The sequence below is a fragment of the Xiphias gladius genome, chromosome 24, assembly GCF_016859285.1.
Source record: "Xiphias gladius isolate SHS-SW01 ecotype Sanya breed wild chromosome 24, ASM1685928v1, whole genome shotgun sequence".
Classification (NCBI taxonomy): Eukaryota; Metazoa; Chordata; class Actinopteri; order Istiophoriformes; family Xiphiidae; genus Xiphias; species Xiphias gladius.
The window spans coordinates 18,976,688-18,993,677 of NC_053423.1; the positions used below are offsets into that span (position 1 = coordinate 18,976,688).

General features: G+C 38.9%; 3 protein-coding genes across 3 annotated transcripts; 2 read left to right on the forward strand and 1 right to left on the reverse strand.

The window, feature by feature from the left end:
- The first annotated feature begins 381 nt into the window (after window positions 1–381).
- Window positions 382–4,326, forward strand: LOC120785979 (salivary glue protein Sgs-3-like). Its single transcript, XM_040121023.1, has 2 exons — window positions 382–1,088; window positions 3,435–4,326. Exons 1-2 carry the CDS (start codon window positions 1,023–1,025, stop codon window positions 3,876–3,878), a joined length of 510 nt encoding a protein of 169 aa, XP_039976957.1. The 5' UTR covers window positions 382–1,022; the 3' UTR covers window positions 3,879–4,326.
- A 6-nt stretch (window positions 4,327–4,332) lies between these two features.
- Window positions 4,333–6,624, forward strand: LOC120785980 (GATA zinc finger domain-containing protein 11-like). Its single transcript, XM_040121024.1, has 2 exons — window positions 4,333–5,327; window positions 5,674–6,624. The coding sequence occupies exons 1-2, from the start codon at window positions 5,268–5,270 to the stop codon at window positions 6,007–6,009; spliced, it is 396 nt and encodes a 131-aa protein (XP_039976958.1). The 5' UTR covers window positions 4,333–5,267; the 3' UTR covers window positions 6,010–6,624.
- Window positions 6,625–10,075: 3,451 nt separating this feature from the next.
- On the reverse strand, window positions 10,076–15,858 carry anxa14 (annexin A14). Its single transcript, XM_040121519.1, has 13 exons — window positions 15,781–15,858; window positions 15,375–15,414; window positions 14,887–14,983; window positions 14,633–14,721; window positions 12,970–13,083; window positions 12,766–12,856; window positions 12,558–12,637; window positions 12,288–12,326; window positions 11,554–11,644; window positions 11,338–11,433; window positions 11,189–11,244; window positions 10,318–10,425; window positions 10,076–10,194 (listed from the first exon to the last, which is right to left on the reverse strand). The coding sequence occupies exons 2-13, from the start codon at window positions 15,399–15,401 to the stop codon at window positions 10,135–10,137; spliced, it is 948 nt and encodes a 315-aa protein (XP_039977453.1). The 5' UTR covers window positions 15,402–15,414; window positions 15,781–15,858; the 3' UTR covers window positions 10,076–10,134.
- Window positions 15,859–16,990: the final 1,132 nt, after the last annotated feature.

A 16,990-nucleotide genomic window follows, 5' to 3' on the forward strand; every position in this document is an offset into this window, starting at 1 on the left:
CTCTCTGCTGTTTGGTGCTGCGCAGGTAGTGTACAGTAAAAACTTTGTCAGAGCAAGACAAGGAAGACTGGAGCAAAACAGTTTAGAGCTTTTGCACTGAAAATTGACACCTGCTGTGGCCAAAAACTATGCTATGAGAACAGTGAGATTTACGGGTCAGAAAACCAAAAAAATTAGCTGAGTGACACTAAAAAGCTACGTAGAGCTGCAGGGAACTGCAGAGTTGGTGATTATATTCTGTGGATTCAGGACTACAAGAGACCCCTTTCACATACAAGCAGTCATGTGATCCGTTATTAATAATATACAATGTAAATAAATAAATAAAATATAAAATATTGATTATAAGCCCAGCAAATTTTAATATAATGTTAAGGTTAAGTTACATTTTTGAAATTGTATTGAGGGTTTCTCAACTTTTCTTATTTTTACCGTGTGGCACATAAGACATTTTGTGAGTTATTTAACAAACATAATGTTACACATATTGGAGGAATTCACAACTGCTGACAAATAAAGGCGCATGCAGCAACTCCCAGCCCACGTGAATTTGAACAATCAGGGGTAAATTGTGGTAATATATTATATCTTGTAAAATGGCACTTCTGTATGATTTGGGACAGCCAATGATGTCAAAATCCCCTAGCATCATTACAGCAGCGTGCTTCAATATCAAGGTTGAACCGGTCAGAGGTAAAATCAAAGTGTAACCCTAGCTTTAGAAAAGACATTCAGTTTGACAAAATGAAGTGGTAGACTTATCTGCCCTAGCCTTTCCTCATGCCATAATTCTAATTTACACATCAGACACACGTAATTTAAGTACTCTTTCTTAGCATTATTTACACAAGTCAGGCTGGAAGTGCTCAAGGGTATAGTGCAGGATTTTTTTTTTCTGCTCTGCACTCCCTGACGACTGACAGTTTATCAGCATCATTGCTATGGAGAGCTGGCAGGTATAAAAGGACAGACAGAAAGGAGGGGACAGCCATAAAGTACGAAGGGAATAGCTGAAAACCAAGATGAAGAAAACAGTGGTGCTTGTCCTCTGTGTCTGTTTGACCTTCATTTCACCGGGCAGCGCTCAGGTAAGGAACACTTTGGAAACCTGGGACACACATTGTGGGAAAAGTGACCTGAGTTTGTGTCCACATTCAGAGGACTGTGATGGACCAGTGATGGCCAAACAGTTCACCGTCTCTGATTAGTGGACATGGGTCGAACAGTTGATTTATCTGAAATTTTGAAGACAAAGCACAGCTGCCTTTTGTTTCTCTAGCTTAAGTGTGGTTACATTCAAATTAGTCAGAGGGAAATTACACATTTAAATGCATCTCAAAGTCTAGGCAAATGGAGGTAAACAGCAAAACCCACATTTTTCTGTTTGGATTGTTTTTACTACTGAGCACAAAAGATCATAATCCGTCTCTTGTAAGTAATTTATACCAAGAGTAAGATAATAGACGCTTGCATGAATAAAAATTATAATGTTCTGTTGAAACTGACAATGAATTCTTCACCTTGAAAACAGTAGTCACCACAAGGTCCAACTAGTTTTATATTGCATGATCTGTCCAAGCAGATAGACTTTTCCATGGAATTTTACATGTTCAAATTTCTATTTTTCTGAGGCCTTTATAAAAAAAAAAAGCAATTAAAAAAAGTATTTTTGTTTTTTTTTATTGCTTTTTGTGTTAGCAAAAGATCTTAACAAAAGCAAAAAAATATACTAGTTACTATAGAGAATGGCTCATTGCGTGTAACTAGTTAAAAAACAAACAAACAAAAAAAACATGTCAAATTAGTCAATACATTTCATTAATCCTTTGTACAATTTCCTCTGAAAACTTTTTACTGAACTTGTAATGTTAAATTATTATTGCAGCTATTCCACATCTGCACATCAGTGACCAGGTCCTGACTACAGGGGGGGATACAACAAAGAAAACAAAGAATGCAATGCAGATATGCTGTAGGCAGTCAGGGGACAATTATACAACACACAGAGTGCAGGGCAGACATGTACCATAGGCCTCTATCAACCACAGGAATATGCAAAGTGAAGTTAAGGTCTCCAAAGCTCATGTATTCAGCTGCAGCAGCAGGTGCCTGACCTTTGCATGTTGTGGCACCGAATGATTTTTCACCAACACAGAGACACACTGTACTGCGGGAAGGATTTATCTATGGCATTGATTGAACGTGTGATACAGACAGGAAATGCCGACAGTAACTAGTGTGAGTGGGGGGGAGAACAGAGCCCTATGATAACTGCTAGAGACAAGGATATGATTTTGCCCCAATATAATTTTTGCCCAGGTTTAAATATGTCTGTGATTTCTGCTGCCTCCCTGAAGTAGTGGGCTCAGGGCACTAAAAAAAAAATCTACATTTAAAAAATTCAACATCAGCGTGTATTTTACAGGAAGAGTTTAACATTTAATTTGCTTTCTTTGTGAGATTGAAATGAAATGTTTAGCCAAGCATTGTCTAAAAGACTAAAAGCAGGGGATAACCGCCAGTCCGGCTCTGTCCAATGTTAAAAAAATACAGCTACCAACACCTTTAAAGCTCACTAACACCTTGCATCTCGTTTGTTTAAGTAGTTCATAAACGGAAATGTAAAAATGCCAATTTGTTGTTTTGGGGTAAATTGCATGGTGTAATTGTTTTTTGGTCAACAGCTGGACACAGTGACTGTGCTCAGTTTGTAGACATGGAAAGGTTGCCAGGTGCGGTGTCACTGTTCCTGTTCAGAGATCAAAATCAAAACCTGTGGGCACTGACCATATCTGGCAGCCCACGCTGTAGCCAAAGATGCTGCACAGAAGTGACAGGCAGACATATAACCTCCGGCATGTAACCCCGTCTAAATTCATAAATGGTTCTTTTCATATTTTTGTTCCTTTACGGGCTCAGTAAAATATATGTATTGTGTAAGACAGCTTTAGGCTTATTTTAAACTGTGGACAGAGCGAGGCCAGCTGTTTCCCCCAGCCTCCAATCGTAATGCTACGCTAAACTTAAAAATACCCCGACTCCAGCTCCTAACGCACAGAGATTGACATCAGTCTTTTAATCTGACGAAAGTAAGTGTGATTCCCAAAATGTTGAGATATTCCTTTGCTAAAAAATGTTCCAGTTATTCAGAATAACTTACAGAACCTACTGTGAATAGTTTTCATTGGATCGACTTTCTACTGAAGACATTTTGTCATTAATAAAGCTGTTGACAGTGAGGTGGTTGGATTATCCAGAGTAGCCGGGGCATTGTTGCTGGAAAGATACCATGCTGTTTCATTGTTTAAATATATTTTTTATTGCTGGGAGAACCACAAAAATTAAATTTTCTTGGAAATGATCAACAGATATATGGCTAGACACCCATAAGAAAATACTCTTACTTATCACATCTCTGTTGTTTTCTTTTACAGAGAGAAAATGTAACAGTTTGTAACTCTTGTACAAATTCAACAAATGCAACGATGACCACCAACAGCACCGTACCAACTTATTCCTCCCAACCCACAGCGACCACACACCTGCCCGGCAACAACTCTACGCACGTAACCTCCAACAAACACACCAGCGATACTGTAACTACAAGGCCACCTCCAACCTCCTCCACCTCAGCTGTCTCCTCGCACGCCACAGCAACCACTGCTTCAACACAGCAATCCACAGTGTCCTCTGGAGCAACTCGAAGCTCTGGGGCCACAGTGTCCACCACTCGGCGTTCTCCGGCTGGGACTGTTGGGAGTACCGCTGCCGCCACTTCAGCTACGACGTTGAAAGGGGGCTCCGCCGCTTTGTTCAGGTGCTACAGTCAACTGCTGGTGCCCGTCATCTCCATTCTGATGTACAGCGCATCGGGCTGAAAAGTGTAAAACCGAGGGACTCTGTGGTGACCTTCTGAGAACTGTTCTCCTTTAAATCAAATCCATAAATCTTCTTATATATAAAGAGAAAAAAATCACAGATTAACCTTTCCTCAATAAAAATGTTTGATTTTTTGACTCTTGGAGCCTCTTACTCAATGGCTCTTACTATGACTGTCACACATTTAGCATACTAATGCTATGAGGTGCTGTGTTTGCAATGAGCACTTTTCCACTTTTTTCTACGACTGCTCCACACAATCTCTATAAATGATGTATAACCCCATCCTTCAAATGTTAAAACTATATTTCACTAAATGCCGAACACAAACAGCGGATATGAAATTCATCTGCATTTTTTTTGCCGAATAAAATGGTTATTAAATTAGCATTGGACTCTATTCTTCAAAGTAAAAACAAAAAAAACAAAAAAGAAAGAAATCTGATGGTAGAATCCCAGCTGCCACCTCATTTAAATTTTGGTTTTGATATTAAAATTCAAACATCGCATTAAAATTCAGGATGTTTGTTTTGAACTACTTTCAATGTTTTGTTTTGTTTCTTTCTAATGGTTCTTCTTCAGGGTATTTAGGATCGACACTAATAAACTTATATGTATTCGTATAACTCTTATAGTATGTTGAATATAATGAGCATGATCAAATTGTTAAAATTGAAGGCAATTGGTGACTATTTAAGTTTGACAAATTTGCCTAATCAGGCTGTTTGAGAGCCCAGGGTGTGGTGTAAATGCAGTAACAGGTGTATGAATTGATGCGCAATTACAGAACTCTGATATTGGATGTATATTTGTAGGTTAACTGTACTCCCATCTGATTTAACTTAAGTATTCTCAGAGTAACAAATTCATTGGGCTCCTTATCCCCAAGGCTGCTTCAAAGGCAGCCATCTCATTTGCAATCTTAGTGATAAATTTTGCTTTTTATTACAGCTCATTCAATAATACGAAGCATTTCTTTCATTTCAATAAGACGAAGCAGTTTCTTAATCTTACAGTTCTGCAGAAAATCACGTCCATAAAACGATAAAAATGGCTGCAGCTAAGCGGTTGGAGGCAGTTTGCTGAACAAAGACAGCAGAGAAGGGGATATCTCTTTCTGGATTGATTTCACCTGGCCTGGCAGGAGATTTTGCATTTGTGGTTCATCACTGGGGTGGAGACTGAGGCCAGACTTCCTGAAAGAAAACAGGTATCAGGTGAATAATCTGAATGCCTTATAAAAATGCCAGCCTCTGGAAACACACATTTTACAAAACTAAGACTCTCAGCAAGGACACAGAAGTGTATGAATGGCCCAGACCATAAAGAAGTTTTAACAAGCTATCTCCAGCTTTCCATTTATCTTAGGAAATCATCTTTCATCCAATATGAAGCACCGTGTCCTGGGGCTATTTTCACTGGCTCTGCTGGGATTTGTCTGCGCACAGGTAAAACTCCTCTTTACTGGATATAACGTAGATAGAGAGGGAAGCCAGAAGAAAACCCCTTTGAAGTTAAACAGTGGTACAATATGAATATATATATATACACATATATATTTATATCCTACCACAAAAAGTCCAAATGAATAAATTCATTCAAGTCAAAAGACATATTCATCATAGTAAAATGTCAATGGTTTTTGTCAAATCACTGCCAGTTTTGAATACAAAACATGCTTTTGTGAGTTTTTTTTACAATATAATACAAAATATTATGCTCTGCAGCATCAATTACAATGCCATGTTATATCATAAATTTCTTTTTCTGTCCCCTCTTTCCCTCCTTATCCAGACCTCACAGAATCCATCATCAGGTGGCACCACAACGATGACATACAATAACACCTCCAATTCAACCAGGCCATCCAATTACAGCACAACCACCACCACCACCACCACCACCGACTACAACAACAACAACAACAACAACAACAACTCCACAGGAACCAATCAGGTGCCCACTAACACGGACGGCACGACGACTGGGACCAGACCCACAATGACGACGGGAACCGGGGGCACAAATTATATGACCGCAAACAACGGACAGAGCCGCGTCTTCATCTCTCTCAGCCGGCTGTTTGGATCTTTTGTCCTCCAAGCACTTTGGCAGCGAGTGCCATCCTGAGGCCCGGAGCCGGAGTGAGTCTGACACCACCGTACTGTTTAACACTGTTTTGCAAAGCTGAGCTAACTATACCGTGTTTGCTGTAGAGGAAATTACATTTTCAGTTGCTTGTGTTAAGCAAAATTGTGGTTTATGAGGTTATGAAATTATTAACAAGTCACAGTGACAGAGTCAGCCTGCTAATGAGGTAGCAGACAACAACTTAGACAGACGTGATTCAGATCCCGCATTGATATGTGAAGAAAAAAGCAGCAGTCAATGAATCATAATGAGTTAAAGCAAATTTGTTTGTATTTTAAGAGATTACTGCTGCCTGACCTGCATTTGGGGGTGGCATATCCTAAATCACAATTACACTTTGTACATACTCTGAGCCTATTTATTGACTTGCGCAAAATTATGTATTCAATCGAACATATTTCAAAAATATTAATATGATATAAATGAATCAATACATTGTAGTTTTTATCTGTACACACGTCACACTGCATAGTAGCTGTGTTGACCTTTGTGTGTTAATTAGTAAAATGATTTGTACACCGTGGTGCAGGTGGTCGTATGAGTATTTGCTTTGTATTGGTATATCCAAAAACCAATAAACATTAAATAAACAGAATAAAATATGTAAAAGATAAAATAAAAAAAATAAAAACATGTCTCTATTACCTCATGTCATATTTACTTTTACAATATCTGTTCATCAAAATGACGATATGGATGATGGATGTGCTTTTTCTGTGTTGTCTAACAGGTTTTTGTTTGCACTACACACTACAGACAGTAGTCAGCAAAGGTACTGTATCGTGTGATTAAAATATTATTTGAGGAAAGAGGGCAGAGAGATAGAGTTTAGTCAAGAGGGAAGCTCCACAGAAGCTTTTGTTGTGCTACAGCATAAGGAAGATTTGACACTAATACTAATCCAACATCCAAATATTGGACTACAGATAACCTTTGACATGACAACTTTTATCAAATTTCCCTTAAAATGGCAAATTGATTTTATATTCTTCAGGTTATAAAAATTTTAATATTTTAGGACTAGTTTCAATATCAGCCCACATAAAAGATTTAAATACCGTGACCACACACCGTATGGTAGAAGGGCCTATTAAGTCCATGCATGAAGAGCAGGATACAAAGGGTAAACAAATGAATGAATGATCCTTCAGTGACTCAGCAGGTGCAGTGACAAAGATGGTAGCACCAAGTCAGTGTCATTCTTGCTTTCGTGCCACTACCCCCCGTGTGTTATCATTAGCTTTGCAAAAGCAGAAAAAAGGAAAGTAAAAGGAATAAAATAAGAGGACAAAAGCACTACAACAGACCTCTGACTCTGATACCTGATAACAAAACAATTAAAGTAAGAGCAATGCAATTTGGCAGAAGAACGAATTAAATAGTAAATAAAAGACCTGACAAAAACTATAAAAAATTAAACTTATAGCAACGTTAAAGACATTATTATGTTAAGAAGTATGACCTTAACATGAAATCTGTTACTTCTTGGACACCGTTATCCTCTGTAGCCTCACAAGGTCCGCAGCAAAGATGCTGCAAGTTGTTGTGTGGGGTTGTGAGGAAGCCAGTGAGACCAACAAAGGTCATACTTGATTTCAGTTTAAACAACACTGCATATAGAGTGATGCTTTGTAAAGACTTTATTAGCATTAGGTGTAAACTAGACAGTGCCAATAAAGTCTTGTTTAAATTGAAATCAAGAATGAATGTGACTAGTCTCCGACCAAAATCCGCTTACACGTGTGGCTTCTAGGAATAAAAAAGACCTGCGACTCAAGCTCAACCCAGGAAATGCCTTAATATTCGTTTATCATTTTGTCAGTTATCCACCTGGAGGAAAAATTCTAAATGAATAATATTCTCTTCATGAATAATCTAACTGCTTCAGTTAATTTGGTTATGGTGGACCTGCTAATGTCTAATTTTTTTTTTTTTTATGAAACTCCATCAATACAGGGAATTTTGAGGGAATGCCATATACATTTATTAAGGTTAAAAATTAAACAAGCTACCAGCATCACAGTGAAGAAGTAGAATATTTTCCATTATTGTTAGGGCCATAAAAAAAGATTTGAAAATTGAAGGTGTTCTAAGGTTGAGCAATCACTGAAGGGTTATCTAGAGGGGATTGTTATGTTATTATAAGAATTAATTCTTCCTTACAACTAATAATTGACCAGTGAAATAAAAACTGTGAAGATGCTTTTGTATTTGTTTACTTTAACTGTATAGCAATTTTTAACTCAAATACTTTTAGTAACAGGAACAAAGCGTCAGAGTGAATGGTGAGAAGTTATTAATTTTTGCAAAAAAGCAAAAAGGTGAGAAGTCCATGGAAACTGCACAAAGGAGAATAATATATTCAGTTTTAAAACTGTACTTTGTAACTTAACTTATGTAACAAAACTTTTGGAGTGCTGATGGGATACAATACAGGTTAGTAAAAGAGCTGAAATTAATCTCTAATCCACTGCAACATGAAAAGAGAGCTAATGTATTATAATCTGACTGGATGAAACTGTTGAAAAGAAGTAAAAAACCAAGTATTCTCTAGTGCAGTGTCTTGACTAATCATGTTCTTACATGGCAGGTAACTGTTGAAACATGTGTGGTCTTGGCATGCACACAGTATGGATCACATTTCATGTAAGGGACTATTTTGTATTATGTGCTCTGACCTTCATGATCTCAATACATGAAAATGTTAAAAGGGACATTTTGTACTTGTTCCACGTGTGACATCATAATCACACCCAGTGGTTTGTCTTCGTCAGCAGCTCCTTTCGAGACCATGACTGTGACCGCCAGGTGCATAGTGATCCGTCACCGCAGGCCTCCCGTGCTTGTTGTGGCAGCTAGAGCTGCCTACAATTTAGCTGCCGTCACCTTATCAGTTTGGATTTACATGCTGCTAAGGCATTTTGTTGTCCATTTTTTTCCCAACATTAGCGCATTACTATCCAGCGGGGCAGTGTCAGCAGTGTGGTATTTTTTTTTTGGTCAACCTGGAACCCAGTTTACACCGACTGAAATGATTTTTCCCACCCTGCTCCCGATCACACTCACGGAAACACTACCTCTGCTACTGTCATGAGACCCGGAGCAACGACCATGACTCTACCTGCCACCGTTTCTATGAATGGAACAGCTACCGCTATGGCCATGCCAGCAACTACTACTAAAACCAACACTACGACCACCCCTACCACCACTGCTGCCACCAGCATCAATTCCACTAAAACTGTCACCCTAACCACCACTGCAAGTGCGCAAATGACTACATCTACATCCCTAACCACCACTAAAGATCTAGGCTAAATACTGACCTTTTTATATATGCTAAACATTTGCAGGTTGTTCTCAAATGAACAATGTGTATTGATGAACTTAAGGTATTTAAGATCTGCAGAGTTAGAGGTTAGAGGTTAGACCCGCAGGTTAAAACAATGTACTGGATCTGACTCTGTGTGGCATCAGGAGTAACTCATTATTGAAAAAGTGATGTAATGACTTAGACTACTAATATATGGGTGTGAAGGAGCTGACACGGCTGACTACTTCAGTGTTTTAAAGTCTAAAAGCTGGGAGAGATTCATGCTAGACGGAGTTAGTTAAGACTAAAATATACAATTTTGAACTGTGATTGTTATACTCTATGTATACACCTCATTTATGTGGATTCTAACACTACATGTAAAATTATAACATTAATTAAAAATGATCATTCTTATTCTTATTAAGCGTAAGGGTGCCATTGTTTTATATTAATAAGCAGCATTTGGAAAAATTACTATATATAGATACAGCATCAGTATGAAGAAGCAGTATTGAAGTAAATGTTAAAAGTAATAAAAACAAATACCCAAACTGGACTCATAAAATATCCAACAAAACTTCCTTTGTTACATTTAGTTTCATGTATTTGTATGAGTCATTAAAACAAGCATATGCAAAGCAGGCAATTAAATGAGATTCCATAAAATATGAAAAGTAGCAATAGAACATAAGTTTATTTTATTTGTGTGTGTGTGTGTGTGTGTGTGTGTGTATGTTGGAGGGGGTTACTATATATAAATGGAGCTACTCAAAATTTGTAGCTTTTGTTTAATCTTCGGATCGACAGATGGCCAGCAGAGCCTGTAGATGATCTCCTTTGAACTGTTTCTGTTGGGGAAAAAAAAGGAGGTTACATGTAGAAAAGTCTATACTCTTCCCTTGAAAGAATAAAAACAGTGTGTGTGTGTGTGTGTGTGTTGTATTTATGACAATATCACGTGTGTGACCCACCTGTAGCGCAGTGTAGAGAGAAGTGCCTGTTAATTTAAGGTAGGCAGCTCGGATACACAGCAGATCTTCCTCAGAGTGAGACACCATGATCCCCTGCACTATCGATGTCTGCAAGAGTGAAACATTTTCTGTGTGAGTAGTCAAGTATTCAACAATCTCAGACGCTAGACGATTTCCTAGACGCACACATATGCATGAAAAGACAGTGTGAGATATTGGATTTCCTTATCCCCATAACCCCACAGATGACCCTTTGCTGTTGGTGACAGAACGGTCAAGTGTGATGGCAGCTTTCCCAAGTCCTGCCACTCTGCTGTTCAGACGTTGATGACCTCCATCTGATTCGCTGAGCACTATACTGTAAATACAAAATTGTAGCCTATAGGCCCAACTAAGGGGCTGTCTGTGATCATACAGTAGAACCACGCAAAAGCAAAAGTCAGATTTATTTTTATAGCACAATTCATACACGAGGCAGTTTCAAAGTGTTTTTCAGACATTTAAACTTTAAAAGGGGTTGGAAACAAACTATTGTTAGAATAACTATTATACGCATACGAGGCAACAATAACAAACGAGTTCATATATTTTTATGAATATTTTTATGGCTGCGACTAGAAAAATTGATATGATGAACAAGACAAATAACCAAGTACCTTTTTCCCCAAACTACGGATAAGTGGTGTATAAGACATATTAAAACTTGTAAAACGTCATGAAAGCAATGCCTGCAGTAATGAAAATGAAGGAATGAATGAATGGATGAATATAGAATGACGATCAATCAGTTGATCCATTCATCAGTTAGTCACAACATAGTTGGATCATTATACCATACTTTAACAATCAGTTAATGATGAGAGTGTCTTACCTTCATGGTACTTAGTCTTTTAGCGAGGTAGACATCAGGGCTTTGAATGCACTCCACTGTCATGACACAGACATCAAGAAAAGTCCATGACTAAACCTCATGTATACTGCGGACCAATTACTGTACACACTATCTCAAACAATATTTACCTAAAACTTTCAAACCCAGTCGAATGTCTCCTGTGAATCGTTTCTCCACAGCCTCATCCACCATCTGTCCACTCTCCAGCTCAAGTCCCATCAGCACTGCCGGTGATGCGCAAGGTCAGGGGAAAGAACATATTCGTATTTAAAACACTGGTCACGTTCTAACCCACAGAAACTAATATGCAATAACTATGTAAGACAAACGTCGTGCGGCCTCACCTTTGTCAAGATGGTCTGAGTCTCTAGAGGTCAATATGTCGATCCATGGTTCTGCATCCGCTTTTTTCCCATTTAGTGACGCGGAGAGAGACTGGAAGAATAAAAACAACAACAAAAAAAAACAGTCAGAAAGGGGTGAAATCTCAGTCAACTCTGGCTTACACCCACTGCACGCTCCGTGCAAGGGGCTGCAAGGGTGTAGTGCCACTGTGACACTGAAGCAGCAGCTTACAAAGGAAATGACTTCCTCTTTAGAAGTTTAACACCAGTGTGCCCATTTTTCATACAGTGCCACCAAAAAGGATTGGTGCCCTGGCAGACTTTAGCATCATATTGCAAACTTTAGATAACAGATCTTCCTGTGCGAGAACGCAGTTTCCCAGGTTTACTATAGTTATACTGAATATAAATAATGTATAATAAATCAGTAATAGGTAATGGATGAGTATTAAATCATCGGGAAAATGTTCTCTTGCTTGCTATTTCTGAAGTTCAAAGTTATGATTTTCAGCACTGTTCCAAAATCAGCGGTAGCTGTCAGCACTAACCTTGCTTCAGTTCCTGTTAATACACATCAAATCAGTAGTGTATATCAGTTGCTTGTATCCTAACTGCCCTATTAGTGCACTGTTGTATATGCTTAGTCCCGTTAAAATATAGAACTAAAAACTGCTCCTCGTACACACCTCGAGCACAACATTTGCACATTAAAAAACATTATGGGAAAACAATACCTCAATATCACTTTGAACCACACCAGCAACATTTTCTTTCTGTTGGGAGAGGAGTGAAAAAACACTTAATTCCAATTTCAATTTCATGTCTAAATGTAATAATCCCAGACAAAGCATGAAAAAAATGGTCAATATTCTATAGTGATTAAGATAAAGCTGTCACTGCTATTTCATATCTAAGGTAAATTGAAGCTATAATGTAGCTTTGAGGCCAATTGTTTTAGTTATGAGGCATAAGGTGAGAGTTAAGGAAGTAAATACTCAAATTACATTCAGCAAAGCCACAACAAGCTTAGCAAAGTCTCCACTGGTTTCCCCTTTCATTTCCTTCTCCAGGTCCTTTTTGTACACTGAGAAAGGGACAAACAAACAAAATGAGGCAAATATCAGGATACAAGAGATTATGGATTAGGAGTGTCAGTGTCCGCCACAACCAATCAAAAGGTCTGGGCTCGACAAGGGAAGTTCTTTGATTTACGGTGTTTGTATGTCGCACTGATTTCTTGAAGCTGCTTTCCAGATCGTGTACACAGGATCTCCATGAGTGTTTCCTCATCCGTGCCTAAACCCTGCACACACACAAGCACACTAATACAGTATATCGTATGACACGAACGGTGGCGTAAAATCCAATCCCAAGCCCCCCCCAGATGTTTACACAAACACACAAACGCCCACTCACCACCATGGCCTGGTGCAGGCGCTGAGCCTCATAGTGTAGAGAGGGCATCAGCAGGTCCAGCAGGAGAACCTCCAGATCTCCAGACAGAGCTTTCTTCAAACCAGCTACCAGGTCCTGGGACACCAAAGAGCAAGACGTTTTCCCATATTTTAGATATTGTCTCTGGTTGTCTCTGCGCATAGTGTTCACAGATGTACATATATAAAGCAGCATCCGACACACACCTCTGGGTTAAGTCTTATTATGGTAGTTTAAGAGGAAAAATCAAGCCTGAAACATACTTAAGATATTAATATGTCTTTATCAAACCATGGGCACAGGAAATGCCTTGTTATTTTTTTCTTTTATAGGTATAAAAGAACACCTCGAAAATAGTTGAACCACCCTTCTACTGTAAATCAGTGCTCACCGTGTAATTCGCCTGCAGGTATCCATAGCAGCATTTCTTGCTATAGCCGCTACTTGCTAACAGTTCAGCCAACAGAACCAACTCTCGCTGGCGACGCAAACCTAGCTATGATTTTAACAACAACAAACAGAATCGATGACAACTTCTGCCCCACTTCTGTCTTTGCCTGTGGAAAGGTGCCACGGTAATAAGCGCAATAATGCACTTGGGCAAAAGGGGTCCTAACATAGCAAAGTGGAGTCACATCCTTTGCATCTGGTTATGTTTTTTTTTTCTAATATCAGATCCTGTCCTTTACATATTTTACACCACCATGAACACATCTCGTTTCTTTTCTTGCCAAAATCCAATATTCAGAAATAGGTAGTTTATCATTGGCAATAGCATGCATCAAGATTAATGCCAATAAAAATGACTTGATTTGAGATAATAAAGGAACAACTGTTAAGCCACTACAACAGCCCTATATCGAAATACAACTAATTTAAATGAAATAACGTCTGTAGCAGAGGATTCGGTCACTTGTCAATGGACAAACTTAAAAAAGTGTCACCTGACAACGTCACCATCTTCAATGTTGTTGAACTGAGGCCTGACTGCTGAAACTCGGTGGGCTAGCACAACTTAAGTTCCTTTTTCTGTCCTGTGGACTTTCTCTTTTAAGATACTCTGACACAGTGTACTTTTGGCAACTAAAGAGAGATTCCTGTCTGTCCGACCGCAAAGTGACAGTGTGGAAATACGTGTCTGTGGGATACGATCACCTTCTTTGTGAGAAGGAGAATACTTCTAATACAAGGGAAAAGAAAAGTATTAAAAACTGCACTCTGCCATTTAGGTATGATGAACAATGTGTAACACAGCACCATATTAACTCAAGCTCTACCTCAAGGTAGGACTCACTGTTACATTATTTAAGTTCAAACTCCTTCTCTAAACAAAGGCGTGTTTATACCCTTTAGTTTAATAATATTTGATCAGCAAACCCTCGGAAGTTACAGATGAGCAAACAGACGGCTGTCATTTTCCAGGATACACAATATTATCGGTTCAACTCTACAGTACAGTACAGTACAGTTGTATTGCATAACAAGGTTTATTTTGGGAAAAATTTTATACTGCAAGGCTGCTGTGGCTTTGCACTTTCAAACGGTTCTTCTGAATTTCATGTTTTAGTTCCTAAATGCCTTTTCAGAGGCTTCTCCATTTAAAAAAGTGCCTTTGCAAATGTGTTCACTTCATTTGTTTCTGTACCTTGTTTGTTATCTCTTCAAATGTAGTGGCGATCACTTGTCTCTGAGCGTTGCTCCGATTGGTTAGGATCCTCACCAGGGTCACCGCATCTGAGCCAGGTACACAATGTTTGCATTTCGGTTTAATTCAATACTGAGCATTTAACGGGTGGTGCGAGGAATGTTAAGAGGCAAGAGAAAGGAATTGTGTAGACATTTATCTAACACCAACCCCTCTGGCTTTCCAAACCAGCTTTACTCTACTAGCAGAAGCACCTTTCTTCTCCAGCGCCGCTTGGATCTCCAAAACATCCCTTTGAGGATGGAAATTGGAGAAAGGTCGCACCGTTCCAAGGGTACCCCAACACATCTTCTATATGATAAACAGGGAGAGTAAGAGACATAGTGACGAGCCAATAAATAGCGCAAAGGTAGACAAAAATCTTGGCAGTGGTCCCAGATCCTGTCGGATTCTATCAAAAGCATGGCAGTTGAGTGGCAGGGAACCAGCGACATAATGGTGGACTGACAAACATGATGGCTTGATTTTCTCTACTTCAAAATCATAAGGGAAATACGACATCACACGGTAGCATGGCTGGAGGCATCGGGCACACACAGTGACTCCCGTGGATAAGGTTCGAACGTCTGCAGATCGTCAGAGCTCACGACACCTGATAATGTTATCTACAAATGTGGTGTCTTAGTGAACAGAGGAACAAAGCAAAGGCAGAGGGAAGACGGGGCAGAAAAAGTCAACTCACGTGGGATTTGAAATACTCGGGGTCCATGGTTTTGTTTTACCTGCAAGAAAGAATGTGAGTAAATAGAGATACAAAATGGTTTCCATTTATCTCTGTTAAAACAGAAACCTACAGTAAGTGACATTAACTCACACAGGCACGTGGGTGCAGTATAAAAATAAGATTAATTCCAATTTGGTGGTGTAAATAGTCGGAAAGGGATAAGTTGGATTTCAATTTTCATACAGTACATCATTTAATGACAGTTTACTCATGAAACCACTAGTCACCTCAACAAAATAGTTATAATACCTAAAGTGTTTATTTATGAGAGACCACAAGCCAAAACAAACACAGAACGGAACGACAGAATAACAAAAGATCAACATTCTCTTACAATTTTTGACAGAATGTTTATTTTTCCTACCCGTAACAGAAAGCAGTGGCAGCTGGAGGAAGGTGTGGAGGTAGTGGGGTTTTTTTTTTTCTTTTTTTTACAACTTCCTCTAATCAGCACTGTATCTCAAGTCCCACCCTTATTACGCCACACCTGTTCCCATTACACCCACCTGACTGTCTATCACACATTCTGACCAATCACTGGCCAGTATCTTCACATCTATGACTAACAGTATTGGTCTGTATAACAACCGGCTTTTAAAATACTGACATTCCTCGCAAGGGAGGAATCCAGACTGTCACGTTTGTTTACAGGTGACCCCTTGCTGTGAAATTACCATAGGCTGCAGATTGTGTGGCTGATTTGACCAAAAACAAATGATTGAGTGAGGATTTGCTGTTGTGTTGGGCTACACAATGTATCCCCTTCATTGAACAATGTGTGGTATCGGGGTTCTCAGGTTACGGCTTTGGTACTTTACAGCTTTTCATCAAGATAGGGCGGACATCTGATAAACAAACCCACCAGACAACATGCCAGTCATCTCTGTAGGCAAGTGAGGGCGGAACTTCGGTTTTAGGGTAAAACAGACCTTCTTAAAACTGGTGTGCTCATGAATAACCTGATGACCTTTTGGCTCCAACGACTGAAAATTAAATTGTGTCACAGGAGTTAACATTTGTGGCATATTCCAAAACTCTTATCTGCCCTTTTCCCCTTGACTTAAGAGAGAAAGAAAAAAAAAAAAAAACCACTGAACAAATGTATTCCTCTCATAGTTTTAATCTGTCCAATCCCCCTGTGCTGCTCCGCTTCTACCTGCTGTTCACCTGCAGAGCACAAAGAAACGTGAGACCAGTGTGGTTATTACAAACAAAGCTGATCTACAGCAAGCACTTTCAGCTTTCCGTAGCATTAGGTTAAGATTTGCTACGCTTAACAAAGCACAATTTTTAGGTAGAAAAGGCAAAATTCTCTGAAGAAAACGTACATGTGCTCACTGCTGAAATTTGTAACATGAAATACTGAAAGAGTTAAAGTCAGAAAACAAATACTAAAAGTAAATAGCAGCTTATACGCAAGTGATAAATGTTTCAGTTTAAATTACTGAATGAAGTACTGAATGAGGTTGAAAAGGGTGAGTACTTTGTGGAGTCATGAAAACATTTGAATCAGTTGAATCAATCCTTCATTTGAATAAGAGATTAAGCTTTAAAATGGCATAGACTGCAATGAT

Coding starts and splice junctions, on each gene's coding strand:
- LOC120785980 (XM_040121024.1), top strand. CDS start 5,268: ATGAAGCACCGTGTCCTGGGGCTATTTTCACTGGCTCTGCTGGGATTT. Junction 5,328..5,673: donor TGGGATTTGTCTGCGCACAG/GTAAAACTCCTC, acceptor CTCCTTATCCAG/ACCTCACAGAATCCATCATC.
- anxa14 (XM_040121519.1), bottom strand. CDS start 15,401: ATGGACCCCGAGTATTTCAAATCCCAC. Junction 13,084..14,632: donor TTGAAGAGATAACAAACAAG/GTACAGAAACAA, acceptor TTGGTGTCCCAG/GACCTGGTAGCTGGTTTGAA. Junction 11,245..11,337: donor ACTGGGTTTGAAAGTTTTAG/GTAAATATTGTT, acceptor GTGTCATGACAG/TGGAGTGCATTCAAAGCCCT.
- LOC120785979 (XM_040121023.1), top strand. CDS start 1,023: ATGAAGAAAACAGTGGTGCTTGTCCTCTGTGTCTGTTTGACCTTCATT. Junction 1,089..3,434: donor TTTCACCGGGCAGCGCTCAG/GTAAGGAACACT, acceptor TTTCTTTTACAG/AGAGAAAATGTAACAGTTTG.